Raw genomic sequence first — 18056 nt, 5'->3', positions numbered from 1 at the left:
GCCTGCCCTCAGCCATCTCCACACTCCTCTGACAGAATGAATGCCCTCGATGGCATCCCCTTCAAGGTGCCCAATGGCTTTGTGATAGGCACAGAGCCCCTTCCTGGGCCAGAGCTCAGTGTCCCAGCCTGCAGGGAGCTTCTGCTGGGTTCTATGGTAAGTATATCTCTCTGTCCATCTGTCTCTTGTCTCTGGGTCTGTAGATCTGATGCTGAGACTCATAGGTCTTGTTCCTTGATTTTAAAGGGCAGCAAGGCCAGGGTGCCTGGGTGGCTCAGTCAGTTAAAGTATCTGACTCTTGATCTCAGCTCAGGTCTTGATCTCAGGGCTGTGAGTTCAAGCCCCTCGTTGGGCTCCACGCTGGGTGTGGAGCCTACATGCATACATACATACATATGTACCTACATACATACAAAAATGGCAGCAAGTCCATCTGTGGTATATTCTAGAAAGTTTTGGAAATAACCCAAGGGGAAAAGGTGTTTCATGAAGAAGGCTGGTGATGGGGATTATTTGGTGGGTCTTATTTTAAAAATGATTAGGATAACAGGAAGCTGCCTATGGGAAGTGACTGAGAGTCATTGCAAGGATACTCCAATTCCTCTTTTCCCTGTCAGCCTGCTGCCATGTCTAAAATTCTACCATTTAGAATCACTCCCGTGAACTAAGACACTATCTCTAGAATCCTCTGTTAAAATGCAGTTAGATGAGACACATTAGAAGGTATTACTGTTCCATAGACCCAAAGCACATCTGCCCTGGAGGCGCCCTTGAAACACCTCATGCCCCACAGCTCACACACTGGGATATGCACCCAGTGTATGCAGTGGTATCTGGTATCACACACCCTCAAGATAAACATGAGAGTCAAGTTTACTTGGAGGTTTAGGGGGAAACCTATTGCATTTGTATTATAACACAGATAGATCATGAGATAGGATGCAGAATTCACATGAATTTTTACAAATGAAAGAACAAGATTGCCAAAAACTGTGGAACTGGTGTCGGGCCTCTCAGAGTCTTATGTGCTCTTTCTCCACTGTCTGCAGGGTACTTTGTAAAAAGTTCTGAGGATCTAGGGCGGCCCTCACTCATTTTGCACACGAGGAACCTGAAGTCCAGAGAAGGGAAATGGTTTGTCCAACGTTAGTGGCAATGGCAAGACTAAACCCCAGGTCTTAACTCCAAATCGTTGCGTATTAGCTCAGAGCAAGATGGGAGCATGAGACACTGGACGGGTGAGGTTCCTCAGCAGAAAACCGGGTTGCAGGAAGTCAGGTGCAGAAAGTACAATCCACGAAGGAGGAGGGGGCTTGAGTGGCTCGGGGGCCCAGGAGCAGGAGACTCAGTGCCATTTTGCTTTATCCGCAGACCCTTAGGACCAAGGTCTCCCGAAGGGAAATCAGCTCTGTAAAACCCAGAGCACAGTGTCCAGGGGCCCATAGTCACTTTTCCCAGGCAGCCTTCGCTGTGGGCCTGTGTCGTTGGGCAGAGGAATTCGCTTGGCTAAGCTCCAGTGGAGGTGGATTATCACAGCTTTTCCCTCCCCGCTGAGCTCAGGCCAAGCCAGGAAGAAGTTATCCTGAAAGTTAGTTTTCTTAGGAGCAGAATTGGGCACCTTTCTGCCAAGTCCATGTCTGGTGTCCTAGCCCAGGTACTGACCCTAGCTCTGCCCACTACTCTCAGCGAGGGTATCTGTACTCCCTGGAGCCTGTTTCCCTTCCTGGGCCTCCATTTCTCTCACTGCTGGGCCAATCTAACAAACCGAGAAGCATAAGACTCCAAGTATGATTTACAGCCTCTCCTGGTAAGTCCTCTTGAGTTCATCGGGCTGTATTCCCAGTGTTTGAAACCTGGAATACATTTCCCCATAACAACGATGTTACAGATAGTGGTTAGATTACCAGGTGAACCTAGGACAGTTTAGAACAATGGTCTAAAGGGAAAAAGTAATAATCACAGCTACCAGTATTGAGTACCTGCTGTGCACTAGGCCCGTGCTTAGGTGCTCTGTGTACATTCACTCTTCTCTCTCATATTTCTGATAACCCTTTTAGCAGGCATGTGTTCCTACCCCACGGCACAGGAAACCAAAGCTGTCACCCAACTGATGTACTTGTGAGTGATGCAGGCAGGATTCCCACACATGTCTGTCAGACCCCAAAGCCCATGTCCACCCCACCCACCCTGCTGCCTTCACCCTTCCTTCCACACTTAAAGCCTTGGCAAGTCTGTGTTTGATTGTTTCATAGTTTCCCTTTAATTAGAGTGAATTGCCCTAACAAAAAAATATTTTTAGAGAAAAATACATTCGCATAGTTTAAAAATGAAAATAAAAAGAAAGAAAAGGCTTACAAAAGGGTATAGAGCAGGGGTTGACAAATATTTTCTGTAAAAGACCAGGTAGTAAAAACTGGCAATTACTCAACTCTGTTGCTCTAGGGAAAAAGCCATAGTTCTGGAAAGGAGTGGGTGGATAGGGCCATGTTCCAGTAACACTTTATGTACAAAAGCAAGGGGGGTGGTCAGTGTGGCCCACAGGCAGCTTGAAGGCCTTGGGAGAGCGAACAGCCTCCCACTGACACCTTCCCATCTATCCAGTTCTCCAGCTCCAACCCTCACTGGGGTATCTGTTTCTCATTTTCTATGTATTCTTCCAGGGATGCTTATGTGTGTAGAGACATGCAAGTACAGCTATTTCCTCCCTTTTTACCCCAAAGGTAGCATTTTATATACACTGTTATTCCTGACTTTTTTATCTCATATATTTTAAGATCTTTCTATATCGGTACATAAAAAGCTTCTTCAGTTTCATTTTTCACTGTGTAGCATTGCATTACATGGATATATTGTACTTTCTTGAATGGACACTTGAGTTCTTCCTAGGCTTCTGCCATGACAAACAATGCTGCAGGGAATGACGATATGCACATGTCCTTTTGAATTTAAGTATTTTTCCAAATTGCCCTCCGTAGGGGTCATACTGATTTCCATCCCAGCCAGCACTCTACAAGAGGCCTGTCCCCCCACACTCTCCCAACAGAGTGTCCTCAGACTTTGGATCTTTGCTGAGGGATAGGCGGATGGTATCTCAGGGTAGTTTTGATTTGCCTTTCTCTTATCACGAGTGAAGTTGAGGAACTCTTTATGTGTTTAGAAGCCATCTGTGTGGCTCTCTTCTGTGGACTGTCCATATCTTTTGCTCATGTTCCCGTTAAACTGTTGGTCTTTTTCCAATCTATTTCTAGCACTTGCTGTATTAGTAAATTTAGCCCTTCATCTCTGCTGTGAGTGCTGTTTTCCCCCCAGTTTGTCATCTGTCTTTGACCTTGCTTCTTGTGGTATATTTGCCGTGCAGATTTTGCACATGTGTGTATCTGTACTTTTATGGCTTCTGGAAAGGCTTTCCGCACTTGGGGTTATAAAGCATGTCTCTTCTGCTTTTCTCCTAGTACTTTTATGGTTTCATATCATACATTTGAATTTTTGATCCTTTTGTAATTAATCCTTGTGTATAACATAAGAATGGATCCAACTTCATTTTCTTCCAGCTAGCTAACACCATTTATTGACTAGTCTCTCTTTTTCCCATTGCTTGAGATGCCACCTTTATTATTTACCAAAGCCCCATAGATATTAAAGTCTATTTCTGGACTTCCTATTCTCTACTTGCATCTGTGCCAACACCATAGTTTTAATTATTGTCATTTACAATATTTTAACAGCTAGTAGGGCCAGTCCCCCCTATTTATCTTTTTGTGCCCAGAGTTTTTCTGGCTCTTCTGATTTGTTTGTTTTTCATACGAACTTTAGAATCATCTTGCTTCGTTCCATAAATCGTACATGTTGGTATTTGTTTTGGGTCTCAGTACCTTTTCATCCCCTGAGTCCCGCTGGCTGTCTCGAAACCTCCTTAGTCTCTTTCTCTCCACGTCTGCCTTATCACCCCTCACATGGTCTTTTTCCCTCCTCTGTCCTTCACAACCTGCCTGTTTTGCTCCAATCTCTTCATCCAACCGTTTATTCTGCACATACTTACAAGCATCCACTCTGTGCCAGGCCTGCCTGCGCCCTGAAGATGCAGAGAGGAATAAGACACGGCCACTGACTCAGTCAGGGAGCCATGCTGGAACAGCCACATTAGGCTCCTCTCCCCAACCTAGGGTCATGTCAGGAGAGGAGGGGACAATGCCTGTGATCTAAGTATCAGAGTATCTGTCTTCCTGCCTCTCCTTCCCCCCACAAATACCACTTCCCCCACCTTCGTTCTTCCTTCATTGGCCATCACAGAGCCTTGAAATTGCCTTTTAGACAATTTTACATTTTTTAACGGAGCTTTGTATTTCTGGATCTTATTTTTAAAGCTAGGCAACAGATGAATATTTTTTTTACTCATTTCTAAACTCTCAAGTTAGATTATTTATGTGAGCTCCGATTGTTTTTTCAGGTGGCCTGATAATGTAGTTGAGAAAGTACTACTGTCGGGTGGCCCGAGGAATCCCAGCTCAAGCCACTCAACACCAATCTGACCTCCAGCAAATTAAAGATTCTGAGCCTCATTTTCATAGTCTGGAAATAGAAATAACACTAGAACGTACTAAGTAGAGTTTAACAGAGATTAGTGATTTTTACATTTTCTGGGCTTCAGAGTAACCTCTGATGGCATCAAAGGGGAAGGGGGCCGGTATTATTCCAGAGAGAGGTTTGTGTGCTTCACTGGCAAATGGTGCTGGGCTCAAGTGAAAGTTTCTTTGCTAAGAACAAGGTTTCTCGTAGACATTTTTTAAGCTGCTATCGTTCAATTACATACTGAAAGGCAAAGGGACTTAGATACTGGATTTCACTACATTTCATTCTATTAACCTATTCCTCATTATGTCCTTCAGGCCGAGTTAACCATTCAATTGTATGGCTATCCATCGACCCCAGTGCTAGCTTAAACTGGGGCTGGGGGTGGGTGGTGACGGATGCCTGGAGTTTAGAATAGGAAGCTGCCCAGGCCTGGCAAGTTTTTGGCCGAACAGGTTCCCTGGAGGCCAGGGGGTAGGGGTGCGCCCCTTGGGCCTGGTTTGCACCGGGAGAGCCTCACGTCGCCTTCTCGCAGCACGACTTCAGCTTGGAGAGGAGAGCGCTCTTCTGGGCGGAGGCCGTGGTCCGGGGACCCTGCCCGTTCCAGTGCGACGCCGCGGGAATGGCATCAGCCCCTCCTGCCTGGCTCTTGCTGATCGGCCCTGACCACGAGCTAGTGCCTGCAGCTGCTGCAGACATGGGCCCTGAGGCCGGACCCCAGCAGCGGCTTAACCAGGAGGAGGAGGAAGAGAACCAGGGCGAGGACCACGACGACGAAGAAGCCGCCTCTGCCAACGAGGAAGAGCCAGGTCACTGCAGCCCCCCGTCCAGCTCCCCTGCGAGCCCCGGCCCCGGCCATCCCCGCTGCTCGCTGGACTTGCTGCGCGGCGTGAGGTCGGAGCTGGCCGGGGCACGGCGGCGGCTCTCCGAGGGTCCGCTGGCCGCCAGCCCCCGCGCCCTCCTGCACCGCATCCGCAGCCGGGCGCTGAGCCTCTGCTCCGGCCCCGTGCCGCCCGCGGGCCCCGCGCCCCCGCTCCCCAGCGCCCTCGCGTCGCCCCCGCGGCCCTGCACGGCCGGCGCCATGCCCCCGCTGCGGAGCCACAAGCCCACGGTCTCGGTAAGGAACCTGCTCGCTCCACCAAGGCCGCAGCCCAGCCCAGTAGTCTGGGTTCCCCGCCTGGTCCGCAGCCCTCCTTCCCTCATCTCTGCTCTCCTCCTCCCTGCATTTTCTTCTTCTCATCTGGCCCTGTACCATGCGGTCCTTCCTGTGGCCCTTGGCCTAGACTAGTCCCTGCTTAGAGGCCCCCGTTCCCTGTTTTACGCTGTGTCTGTTTTGCTTCTATTAGGGTACGTGTCACAGTTGTAATTATCCGGTATCTGTCTGTCTCTTCCCATGCAATATGAATTCTTTTAGGGCAGGGATTGGAGGGCCTTCAGTTTTGTTTCCAGGGCACCCAGCAGCAGATTGGCCCCTAGGGGGTGCTCAGTGAATATCCGTTGAATGAATGAATGTGACTCAAATCAAGGGCTTCCCACAGAGCGAGGCTTCCGGTAGGATGGGTGAGCTGGAGGCTCAATCAAAGGATACTCCCTGAGCAGTTATTTCCTGCTGGGCACTGAGTTGGAAGAGACAAGGTCAAAACCACAGGACAAGGAGAGTTGGCCAAGGGGCTTGTGGGACAAGGCAGCACTGTGTAGTGGGAGGGATCAGGTGTTGAGGGAGAGGGGACAGTTTTTGCAGACTGGGAAGGCTTCAGGACAGAGGATGTGCCCGTGGAAGAACTGGGAGCAGAAGTGAATTTAAAGTGAAACCAGTGAAGCTTAAGCCTCAGACCCCTTACTTTGCCTCTTCCAAGGCCTTATATCTAATTTTATATTCATAATTGTGTGCCTTTTTTAAGACATCCAAGTTATGTAAGTACCAAACTCCATAAAAGCTGGATCTGGAGCAGATGGAGTGGGTCAGGGTTGAGAGCCAAAGGTGACAGTTGGGCACAGCTTTCTGCCCCCTAGCTGCCCTACAGTTAGGCCAGGAGAAGCAACAGAATAAGGCCCGGGTGAAATTTAAATCCAAAAACAAACTAGAGGTCTGGCTCTTTCCACTCACGGTTGTGTGACCTTTGGCAAGTCACTGAACTGCTCTGAGCTATCCCTGGGCCACTTTACCTCACACAGTTGCTTAGAGCAAACACAGAGAAGAGGCTGTAACCTGGACAGGCGCACCACATCTAGGGCCAGACGTTGATGCCAGGATGGCTCTTTCCTGGTCCAGATTACATTTAACTCTAGCAACAAGCCTGTGGGGGCAATGGGGCGCATGTGCTGCAGAGGAGAAAACTGAGGCAGAGAATAGCTAAGAATCATTTTTAAGGTCACAAGAGTAGACTCAGATCCTAAGATTTGGATATTTTCCAGTTTGGGGGTCAAGAGCAGAACCTACGGTAAGGTCATGGCAGGAAAACCCCTGAAAAGATAGGGATGGGTGGACAATTCATGTCACACATATACACTCTGCCCCAGGAGCCAGGGCAGCAGCTGGGCTTTCCCTGGGGAGGAGGGGACAGGGCGGTCTGGTCAGGGTTGCCAGATGGGTGCTTCTTTATGGGGAATGGGTTAGGGGTGATGCTGGCCAAACTGACTGAAATGCCTTTGAGCCACCCTCCTTACTCTAGGGCCAGTGTGGTCTCCTCAGCACACAGCTGTGCCCAGTCCCTACCCAGCTCCACGCCCTGCCCAGCCCCAGCCCAGCCAACCTGAAGGAGGAGGAAGATCCACCCCTGCTCCTCCCCTCACTAAGGTGTGGGGTAAAAAAGACTGAATGTGATTCTGAGTAGGGTTCAGGTCCCAAATGTGTGTTGCTTCCCCAGTCATTAACTTCTCTGAACCTCAGTTTCAATGTCTGTGAAATGGGATAATAGGATGGGCCTATCATATTTCTCTTGTGGAAAAATGTCCTGCCGAGCAGGTGACACCTCCAGTGGTAACTGACACATCCAGCCTGTCTGTATTTCAGTCCCTCAGCCCGTACACCTGCCTGCCACCTCCTGGGGGGATGCCCCAGCATCTCAGCGCCTGCGGACCACACCCTGCTTCTGCTGACCTGCTGTCTGCCCTGAGCCAGGAGGAGCAAGACCTCATCGGGCCAGTGGTTGCCCTGGGATATCCCCTGTATAGGGCCATCGGGGCTCTGCAGAAGACGGGGCGGCAGAGCCTGAGCCAGGTAGGTGAAGGAGGGACCCCGAGCTAGGGGGCGCTGTGGGTCTGGAACCAGATGAGTAGCCAAGTAGTTTTTATCTTTAACTTGAAAAAGTTTTGTTTCCTTCTCTTTAGAAGCAGAACCTTAGCCTGACATTAATTATTGAGGGTTATGAGCAAGTTTCTAGACCCTGATGCTATTTTCTCCATAAGGGTTTATCAGGAATCCCCATGGTCATTTGGAGAGTTTTAATATTCTACTCCTGTTCCAGTCTCTGCCCCAAGCACAAGGGACTGGAGCTTTGGGCAGCCGATAATCTCTCCAGAGATACCCAAAAGAACTTTTTGCAATGAGAGAGATGTTTTATACCTGGGTTGTCCAATACAGTAGACACTGGCCTTATGTGGCTACTTGAAATATGGCTAGTGTGACTAAGAAACTGAATTTTTGGTTTTACTTAATTGTAATTAATTTAAATTAAAATAGCCACATGTGGCTGCTGGCTACCACAGGGATGGCAGAGCACTAACCACTTCCCTCAATGAGCAGTTTATCCCTGTTCATATCCATCTCTTTCTCTTTTGATCTACCCATCCATCCATTCCATCTAGTCCGCAGTATTTACTGGGGACTTCCTAGGTGTTCAGATGCAGCGAGGAGCTATGGGGGAAACCTCCTCTTGGTGGAAGGGGCTGGGAAGAATGTATGGCCATTCTTAACCGAGCACAAGGACATTCCAGTGATCAGCAAAGGCTTCATGGAGGTGCCACTTCTTGAGCTGGACTTTAAGGATGAATCTGAATTTGAAGGAAGGAGAAGGGATGATATTCCAAGCAGGAGGAACAGTGTGAGCAAAGGAGTGGAGGCAGCAGGGAAGGGTTCAGGAGGCCCTGATACGACCGGTCTCGCTGGAGTACAGGGTGCATGATGCAGGCTGGTGGGAGATAGGACAGGGAAGGGGAATTGAGGGCAGATTGCAGGTACCTTGAAGGCTGGGCTGAGAGGTTTACAAATGACCCACTAACAAAAGGAAGGCATGGAAGGATTATGAGTAGGGGCAAGAGGCAACATTGATTGCCCTTCCCCCACCTGAAGGTCACGTTGGGCTTCCCATTGTTTTCTGAACATGCGGGCTCTTTTGGTTGGAAAGCTGAGCTGCAGGTATCAAAAGGCCCCAGGGCAGTTGGCACTTCTTCCTTTCTTCTGTCCCTGCCCCATCACCATCAGAGGGCTTGGATACTCTCTCCATAATCACTGATGACTGTCATATGTCGGGTCCCTGAGGTCCAGAGCTGCCTGCTCCTGGATAAGGGAGGGACAGAAGGAGAGTGACTCTCATCCTGGAGCGGAAGCAGGATGTGCTGCTGCCAGGTGGAGGAGGTGGGCAAATGCACCTGGCTGCCTTCCCCACCCACTCCTGCTTCTACTCTCCTCTGGTTTCATCAGTCCATGCCTTGTCCTGGAGGAAAACCTCCAACATGGTTGCTGACATTCATCGAACACCTTTTTTGTGCCAGGCCCTCAATCTGAGAATGTTCTATTAGGTCTTCTCAGTTCTGCAAGGTTGCTACTACTGTCCCTCCCCACTTTGCTGATGAGGAAACCGATTCCAGGGAGGTTCATATCACCAAATCAATGGAAGAGCCAGGGTAGAGGCCAGGCTGGTTTGACTCTGAATCTTTGTTGCATGGTACTTTTCTCTCATTTTCTGTGTGAGAACCTTCCAGGGAGGCACCCCAGGCCGATCTGTGATTTAAGAGTAGATCTAAAGTTGTCTCCACCTTCGGCCGCTGCTGAAAGCCAGAACCTGGGCCAAGAAGCTGGCCAGGAGGACTGTGAGGGACCACAGCCACGGTGGGGGCTCTGACATGCCCCCCCAGTCCCTTAGCTTCTGTGACAAGGCTGTCACTGTGGGGGCTGAAGATTTAGTTGGAACCAGCACGGGTCACTGGCCTCCCCGTGGGTGGGCTGGAGGAATCCCACCGCATCAGGAACATTGTGTTTCCAGATATGCACTGACCACCTGCCTGGCCAGCCGGATCTCTGGGTGGCCTTCTTCCATGGTGGTCAGTCAGGAGCCAAGCCCTGAGGTGTGGGCCTGAAGAGCCATTGGATGACTCCATCTGTTTTCCCCCACCAAGTGATTATTTCGCTCTATTCTGTGAAGTTCCACCATTTAGTGAGCAACTCCTTTGGGTTCAGATTTCTCCCCGCCACCACCGCTTAAAGGATATACACTATAGTAAACCTTTCTGGCCAGAAATTATTGACAGATGGCCCAGGAAGGTGAGCAGAGACAGAGCAGTTAGAAGAGCCAGGGAGAAAGGAGGAGATACAAAAGATAAGCTTTGTCCATCATTCCTTCCTTCCACAAGGATTGATGTGCCCACTGGCTGCCTCAGGACATCATGGGTGACATGTGCAAGCATCCACAGGCCAGGCCCAGACTTGGTATGGGACTCCGGGCACCTCAGGGCCCCTCTTTGAACCTCACTTTCCCTCTTCACAGAATGGAGGGGGGAATATGTGTTTATAATCAATGATTGCTGAGGGCCCCTTCCCGGGGTGTGAAGGTGACATCTTTACCCACACTGGGGCCTGAGGCAGACCTCGTGGCTTCTATAGTCTCGTAGGCCCAAAAGCTGACCAAGCAGCAGAGTCTCTACAACTGTAGATCCCCAGGACCTACTCTGGAGGATCCCAGTCAGTGGATCTGGAGTGTGCCCAAGGGCCTATCATGTTAAGGATCTGAAGGTGGTTCTGAAATGTCATCTGCCATGGGGCTACTGGTATGGATTGAGGTCAGCTGTCCTTTGAGTCAGCGGTTCTCAGCCGTGGCTGCACAGAATTACCTGGAGAGCTATAAAAATCCCAGTGCCCAGACTGCCTCCCAGACCAATTATATCAGAGCCTCTGGAGGCAAGCATCAATGGTTTATGGGTAGTTGTGTTAAGGCTCCCACGTAGCTGCAGTCGGCACCAAGGCCAGGAACCTTTGCTGTGTTTGAACCAAGAGGCCAAGGGAGCAGCCACCATCCACTCTTGACTTACTCTTGTTTTCACCTTTGGAAATCCTGTCTACTTTCAAGGCAGCTCAGAGCCCCTCCTCCAGCACTGGGCCCCGGATGGACAAAGCCGAAAGGTCAGATGACCTAGGCCCTCGTCCTGGGTCCCTGGGCAAGCTGCCCACCCTGCTTGGACCTGTTTCTTCCACTGCGCAAGGAGGGCTTGGCTGGGTGGTTTACAAAATATGCTCAGAGCAAGATCTAGGCGTCCTGAGGCGGGAGCACTGGACCCCTGGCTCCCCTGCTCCTGCCCCCAGTTCTCCCAGAGCAGCTCGACCTTCCCATTATTGTTATTGATGCTTGGACAGCTCAGAAGCTAAAGCAGTTTGAAAAGCATTCATCTGTATGATCCATGCTCTGAAGGTCTTCAGGAACCTCCCTGTTGCTTCTCCACCTATACCCATAATTCCTATGGTCTGGAGCCTTCATTTGGCATTGACTCTCTATAAGTCTTGCCTTGATTTGCCTGGCACTCAGGATTTCCCATATCTGGTTCCTCTCCCCCTAGGCTGTGAGCTCCTTGACGGTAGTTCTTAATTCATCTTAGGAACACAGCATACATTTATTGAGCTCCTTCTGTGGGTGCTGGGGACACAGTGGTGACCAAGACTGAAACAGCCCTTCCCTCGCTGAGAGGAGAGCGACTACAGAGTCGTACGTGCTGGGACGGGGTAGCACAGTCTCTCAGCCCACAGGCAAGGGCCCCAGTGGAGACTGGGGCAGAGGCTCCCCAGGGAAGAGGGGTGAGGGAGTCAGATGTGCCGAGGCCTGGGGCTGCCGAGGGGGGAGCTGAGGCCATGGACAGGGGCAGGGGGGCAGGTCTTTGGGCCCCGGTAAGGAGCAGTACCTCATCCTGAGGGCAAAAGTAGCTCCTGGTGACTAAGCACGGAGTGACCTGAACAGGTTTCCAGCCCTGTGGTATCTTCCTCTGTCCTCCTCCCCTTTCCAGCACCGGGGCTCACATGGGCCTGGATGGCAGACATGCATGTGTCTAGGGACAGGGTGGGGCTGCCCAGGTGTGGGTGCTGAGGAGGCTGCTTCACACTGGTGGGTGCTCACGAGGGAGGGTGGACAGACGGGGACGGGTGGTGGGTGAGGTGCCTGTGCTTCCAGCCAGTCCCACCCCCCACGTAGGGTCTGGGAACACTTAGCTCACCCTGACAGTCCTTTTCCTGGATTACAGCCCCCGGTTGGGGACATTTGGTAAGAATGTGCTGTCCACCCACCCCCAGGTCCCCAGGGGAGGCCTCTGCCCCTCTTCTGTTAGCTCACAGGGTGTCTGGGGCCATTTCTGTGTGTAGTGGGTTGACTCGGCAGCCTGGTCTGAGCCCAGGCCTCGCTGACACCCCCAGGGTGCCTCCTCTGTCCCATCTGCTGCCCCTGCCAATGCCCTTACCACCCCCGCGCTGGGCCCCTTGTGGCCCAGTTTCTCGGCTACCTTAGTGCCTGTGACCGGCTGCTGCGGCAAGGCTACGAGGAGGGGCTGGTGGAGGAGGCCATGGAGATGTTCCAGTTCTCCGAGAGCCAGGTCAGCAGGGCCACCTGCCCGGACCCAGGGGGAGGGGAGGGGAGCGGCGGGGGTGCACACACGAGCCTAGTGTGCAGGGGCACACCCGTGCCGGAACCAGAGCCTGGGGGCCATCAGGATAGAGCCTGCTTGCTGAGCCCTGCAGAGGAGGAGACAGTCCAGGGAGGTGAAGCGTGGGGAAGGGGAGGAGAAGAGGTGGGGAGGGAAACAGGAGGCAAGGCTTTTGCTTTATTTAGCCGAATTAACACACAAATATTATTGGATGCCCGCTCTGTCAGACACCCAGAGAGGAGCCATGCACGGCACAAAGATGCACAAACTCTACTCAGGGAGTTTGCTGCCTACCTGGAAACCCAGAAGGCAGACATCTGTGGGCCCAGTGGTACATTCTGAGTGCCCAGCGTACATGACCTGTCCACAGCGTGCTGTTGGCCCAAGCTCTGCTGAGCACTTCTCCACAGAGGCTGAGGCAAGGACAGGGGGCTGGGAGGGATGCCAAGGAGAAAGGAGGGAGGAGAAGCAGGGACTTTTCAGGCACTGGGGCCAGAGGAGGAAGGAGGGCAGAGGCTGCACTGCATGAAACTTTGGCAGGGTTTGGGGCTCGGGCAGAGACCCCAGGCTGTACATCCTCTGGGCCCCAGTGTGTAGCCTCTTGCTTTCTGCCCCAGTTCCCGAGCACAGGGAGTCAGGAATGAGCTGGAGTAAAGCCAGGATGGAGCCAGTGGCCAGGCCTTCCTTGGCTCAGGAAGGGAGATCCAAGCCCATGTCACCCCGAGGTACAGGAAGATAAACAGGTGCTGCCCAGGATCAGGCTTACCTGGCTTGGGAAGTCCATAGCTTTGTGGGAGTAGATACAGTAGGTACCAGGGAGAGGGCTCCACAGGGAGGTGGCGGGCCTGGCAGAGTCCCTTCCTCAGGCAGGTGAGTTCCTGCGCCTCTGGGCACAGTTCAGCGACATGGGCTTCGAGCAGGACCGGATCAAGGAAGTGCTGCTGGTCCACGGCAACCACAGTGAGCAAGCGCTGGAGGAGCTGGTAGCCTGTGCCCAGTGAGCACTGGCGCATTCCACAATGCCTGTGCATCCCAGTCCTGTGCCAGACCTGGCAAGCCACTGTAACTGGATTATTAAAACTACGTAAGAGGGCCACCCTGCTGGCTCAATCGGAGGAGCATGTGGCTCTTGATCTCAGTGTTGTGAATTTGAATCCCATGTTGGGTGTTGAGATTACTTAAAAATAAATAAATAAACTTAAAAAAAAAATTTACACAAGAGTGACGCACGCTCATTGTAAAAATGCAAACAGTGCCAAAGGTGGAGGTAAATACTGTAGGGGAGGCCAAACTTTACCCATTTTAGGTTTTCAGCTGGGGCTCTTCATGGAAAAGACCAATTAAGAAGAGAAAAACAGGGGCACCTGGGTGGCTCAGTTGTTAAGAGTCTGCCTTCGGCTCAGGTCATGATCTCGGGGCCCTGGGATCGAGCCCCATGTCGGGCTCCCTGCTCCGTGGGAAGCCTGCTTCTCCCTCTCCCAATCCCCCTGCTTGTGTTCCCTCTCTCTCTGTGTCTCTCTGGCAAATAAATAAAAATCTTAAAAAAAAAAAAAAAGAAAAACAGTTTATTAATGCATGTAGCACACATCATGTGGGAGAAACCTCAATGAAAAGTAACTCAAAGCAGCAGTTAGAACTCTGGCTTATAGTATAGCAGCTTCAACAAAGAACAATAAATCTGTAGAGAAATGACAGGACAAAGGAAACTGGTTTTGGGCTTCCAGGGATGGCAAGTTGTTGCGGGGAGGGGGCTGTGTAAATAACAGGAAGCAAACCAACTGAGTAGGTTTGTTGGCTGGTTCCTCTGGAGCATGTCTGGGCTGATAAGAATCTATCTCCAGAAAAGGAGAATTTATACTTTGCCTTTAGGCAAAATGTGGGGGAAGGGTAGAGAGAGCTTTTTTCTGCATTTGCTACTTCTTAATTACCTTCAACTCAAAATAATTTTTATGTCACACAGGCATATTTTGGGGTGACATTCTGGTCTCTTTCAATACTAAAACAATCAGCTGGAAAAGTTGAAGGTCATTGCCTCTGGGGAGGGGCAGATGGGGTAGCATGGACAAGGAACTATGTTTTTTCATCCAAGCCTTGTAAAACTACCTGTATTTGACTCTTTATACTATATGCAATATTATCTTTGATTTTAAGAATATTAAAACAAATAAATGGTGGGCAGTTCTTTTCAGTCTTGTGGGCTCCTGGTCTTAGTGTGGGAAGAACATCTAACTGTGGTTCAGAAGACCTAATTTCTTATTTTGTTTCTGCTGCTGACTGGCTCAAGACCTCTTTGGGCCTCAGTTTCCCCTGGAAAAGTGGAGAGACTGGACCTGGCTGCTATCCCTAAGAATCCCCTGAAGACTTTGTTAAAGAGGCCCAGGTCCTACTCCTGGGTGATCTGATTTAGAAAGTCCAACTTGGGGCGCCTGGGTGGCTCAGTTGGTTAAGCGACTGCCTTCGGCTCAGGTCATGATCCCACGGTCCTGGGATCGAGTCCCGCATCGGGCTCCCTGCTCTGCGGGGAGCCTGCTTCTCCCTCTCCCACTCCCCCTGCTTGTGTTCCTGCTCTCGCTGTCTCTGTCTCTGTCAAATAAATAAATAAAATCTTTAAAAAAAAAAAAAAAAAGAAAGTCCAACTTGGCAGTCCCAGGGATCTATTTTGTTTTTATAAGCAGCTCTCTGGGGATTTTTAAAAATCTGTTGTTGTTGTTTTTTAATTGCTTTTGTTGTTGTTGATCTCCTTCACCCATTTCTCCTAACTACTAATCTGTTCTCTGTTCTCTTTTATTTATCAGCTTGGGTTTTTGTGTTTTTGTTTTTGTTTTTCAGATTCCACATATAAGAGAAAGCATATGGTATGTCTTTCTCTGTCGGATTTATTTCACTTAGCATAACACCCTTGAGGTCCATCCATGTTGTCTCAGATGGCAAGATTTCATTCCTTTTATGGCTGGGTAATATTCTATTGTGTATATATACCACAGTTTCTTTATCGATTCATCCATCTGTGGACATTTAGGTTGTTTCCATGTCTTGGCTATTGTAAATAATGCTGCAGTGAACATGGGGTGCATCTATCGTTTTGAGTTAGTGTTTTTGTTTTCTTTGAATAAACACCCAGAAGTGGAATTGCTAGCTCATATGGTAGGTCTATTTTTAATTTTTTGAGGACCCTCCCTACTGTTTTCCACAGTGGCTGCACCAGTTTACATTCCCACCAACACTGGACAAGGTTTCCTTTTCTCCACATCCTCGCCAACACTTGTTATCTCTTGTCTTTTTGATGATAGTCATTCTAACAGGTGTGAGGTGATTGTGGTTTTGATTTGCATTTCCCTGATAATTAATGCTCTTGAGCATATTCTCATATACATGTTGGCTATCTATATGTCTTCTTTGGAAAAATGTCTATTTGGGGCACCTGGGTGGCTCAGTTGGTTAAGCCTTTGACTTCAGCTCAGGTCATGATCTTGGGGTCCTGGGATGGAGCCCTGTGTAGGGGCTCCCAGCTTGGTGGGGAGTCTGCTTGTCCCTCTCCTTCTGCCCCTCCCCCCACTTGTGTGAGCTCACACTTCTCTCTCTCTCAAATAAATAAAATCTTTAAAAAAAGAAAGAAAAGAAAAAGTGTCTATTCAGATCTGCCCATTTTTATTTTTATTTATTTTTTGCTGTTGGGTTACATGAGTTCTTTATATATTTCGGATATTAGCCCCTTATCACATATATGATTCACAAATATTTCTCCCATTCAGTAGTTGCCTTTTCATTTTGTTGATGGTTTCTTTTGCTATGCAGAACCTTTTTATTTTCCACTTGTTTTTTGTTTTTGTTTTTTTGCTTTTGTTGCTTTTGCTTTTGGTGTCAGATTCAAAAAATCATCGCCAAAACCTATGTCAAGGAGCCCACCACCTATGTTGTCTTCTAGAAGGTTTAGGGTTTCAGGTCTTCCATTCTAGTCTTTATTCTAGTCTTCCATTCTAGTCTTTAATCCGTTTTCAGTTAATGTTTTTGTATGCTGTAAGATGGCAGTCGAGTTTCATTCTTCTGCATGTGGTGTCCCATTTTCCTAACACCGTTTATTGAAGAGACTGTCCTTTCCCCATTGTATATTCTTGGCTCCTTTGTTGTAAATTAATTGACCATATATGCATGGGTTTATTTCTGGGCTCTCTCTTCTGTTCCATTGATCTGTGTGTCTGTTTTTATGCCAGTGTGTGCATGAGCAGGGAGTGGGGAGGAGGGATAGAAGGAGAAGCCAGCCTCCTCATGGAGCAGGGAGCCCAATGTGGGACTCGATCCCAGGACCCTGGGATCATGACCTGAGCCAAAGGCAGATGCTTAACCTACTGAGCCACCCAGGTGCCCCATCCTCTGGGGATTCTTCTTCAATATATTGGGCCCACGGCCAGTGTGTGTGGCCCTTAGGGCCAGCAGATCTAGGCCTCCTGCTCTGACAACCTGTCAGTCTTTCCTGGGACTGGAAACCAGTTTGGGACCAGAATTGTCTCCAGTCACCGCAGGCTTGCCCTCTGGAGGACCCCAGAGATTGAGGGGACCAGCTGAGGGAGCTGCCCATGACTCAGGCAAGCAGAGGCCAGAACCAAGACTCCAGTGCCCTTGCCCTTCCCAGCTGGCCCTGTGCAAAGACCTAGAGCAATTGCCACAGAATCAAGACCTCTCAACCTTCTCCATCCAGCGAGCAGGACTGGACCTGGAGCTGAGGCCTGTAGAAAACCAAAATCTTCCATGTTTTTCATGGCTTCAAACCAGACACCTTGTTTGAATGTGCAGTGAGGACTTCTGCAGGCCTATCCAGGCCTAAACAGCAAGTTTGGGACCAGAACCTGGGACTCCTAGGTCTGTCCAGCCCCTGGGTGCTTTCCACTAAGCCTCGATGCCTGCCAACTTGAAATCACATAAAAAATATGCTTTGGCCCTAAAATGGCTTTGAATAACTTGCAGGCAATGCAAAACTATTTGAGAACATTGGCAAGACGGCATAAAGTTGGTCAAAAATAAAACTGCACTTGAAAAAGAATAAAAATTCAAGTTCAATTTCTAAAAAGCAGTGTTTAATCCAAAGCTCTGTGTGCTTTGATTAAGGTAGTCTGGCCTTGGTCTGCCACTTGATTAAGTCCCCTTGATTAGAGGCGACCAGTTGGTAGGCCCCTCACTCACCTTGCAGGCTCTTCCCCATGCGGCTCCTCCCATTCTTCTCCCACCTGCACCTAACTTCCCATTCCTAGGAAACTATTGCTTGATTTAAAATGGGGCATCAATGGGCACGTTGTAAATTTAAACTATTTTTAGGAGATAGAACAGTGTGGTAGTTAAAGGCCTGGGCTCTGAAGTTAAATCTGAGCTAAAACTATAGCCTTATCATTAACTAGTTGTGTGACCTGTGTGTGTGACCTTTTGAAAGTCACATATCCTCTCTGTGCCTCAGTTCCTTATCTATAACATACAGATACTGAAACTTCCCAAATGGGATGACTGAATGAGCTAGAACACAGGATGTTTGTGGCATGGTATCTAGTAGCTATTTACTTATTTATATAGATTTATACCCTGTCTTGGTTCTATAAACACTGCTACCTTTCCTCTGATCATCCTCTCATCCCCCTCATCGTTGTTAAGGTTAACAAATC

At 49.5% G+C, this 18056-nt stretch overlaps 1 protein-coding gene across 3 annotated transcripts; it reads left to right on the top strand.

The window, feature by feature from the left end:
- The first annotated feature begins 36 nt into the window (after nt 1-36).
- UBAP1L (ubiquitin associated protein 1 like) lies at nt 37-13620 on the top strand. 3 transcript variants are annotated; one of them, XM_031029759.2, is made up of 5 exons: nt 37-156; nt 5105-5686; nt 7583-7789; nt 12256-12357; nt 13275-13620. In XM_031029759.2, exons 1-5 carry the CDS (start codon nt 37-39, stop codon nt 13407-13409), a joined length of 1146 nt encoding a protein of 381 aa, XP_030885619.2. In that variant the 3' UTR covers nt 13410-13620. The 3 variants fall into 3 exon arrangements, with proteins under 3 accessions (XP_030885619.2, XP_081687383.1, XP_081687385.1); XM_081831257.1 differs by lacking the exon at nt 12256-12357; XM_081831259.1 differs by lacking the exon at nt 13275-13620 and having other exon boundaries at nt 12273-12357.
- The last annotated feature ends 4436 nt before the right edge of the window (nt 13621-18056 follow it).

This window comes from Leptonychotes weddellii, chromosome 9 (assembly GCF_054177405.1).
Source record: "Leptonychotes weddellii isolate Sample4059 chromosome 9, ASM5417740v2, whole genome shotgun sequence".
NCBI classification, from domain to species: domain Eukaryota; kingdom Metazoa; phylum Chordata; class Mammalia; order Carnivora; family Phocidae; genus Leptonychotes; species Leptonychotes weddellii.
This window is presented reverse-complemented; position numbering and strand designations above follow the sequence as displayed.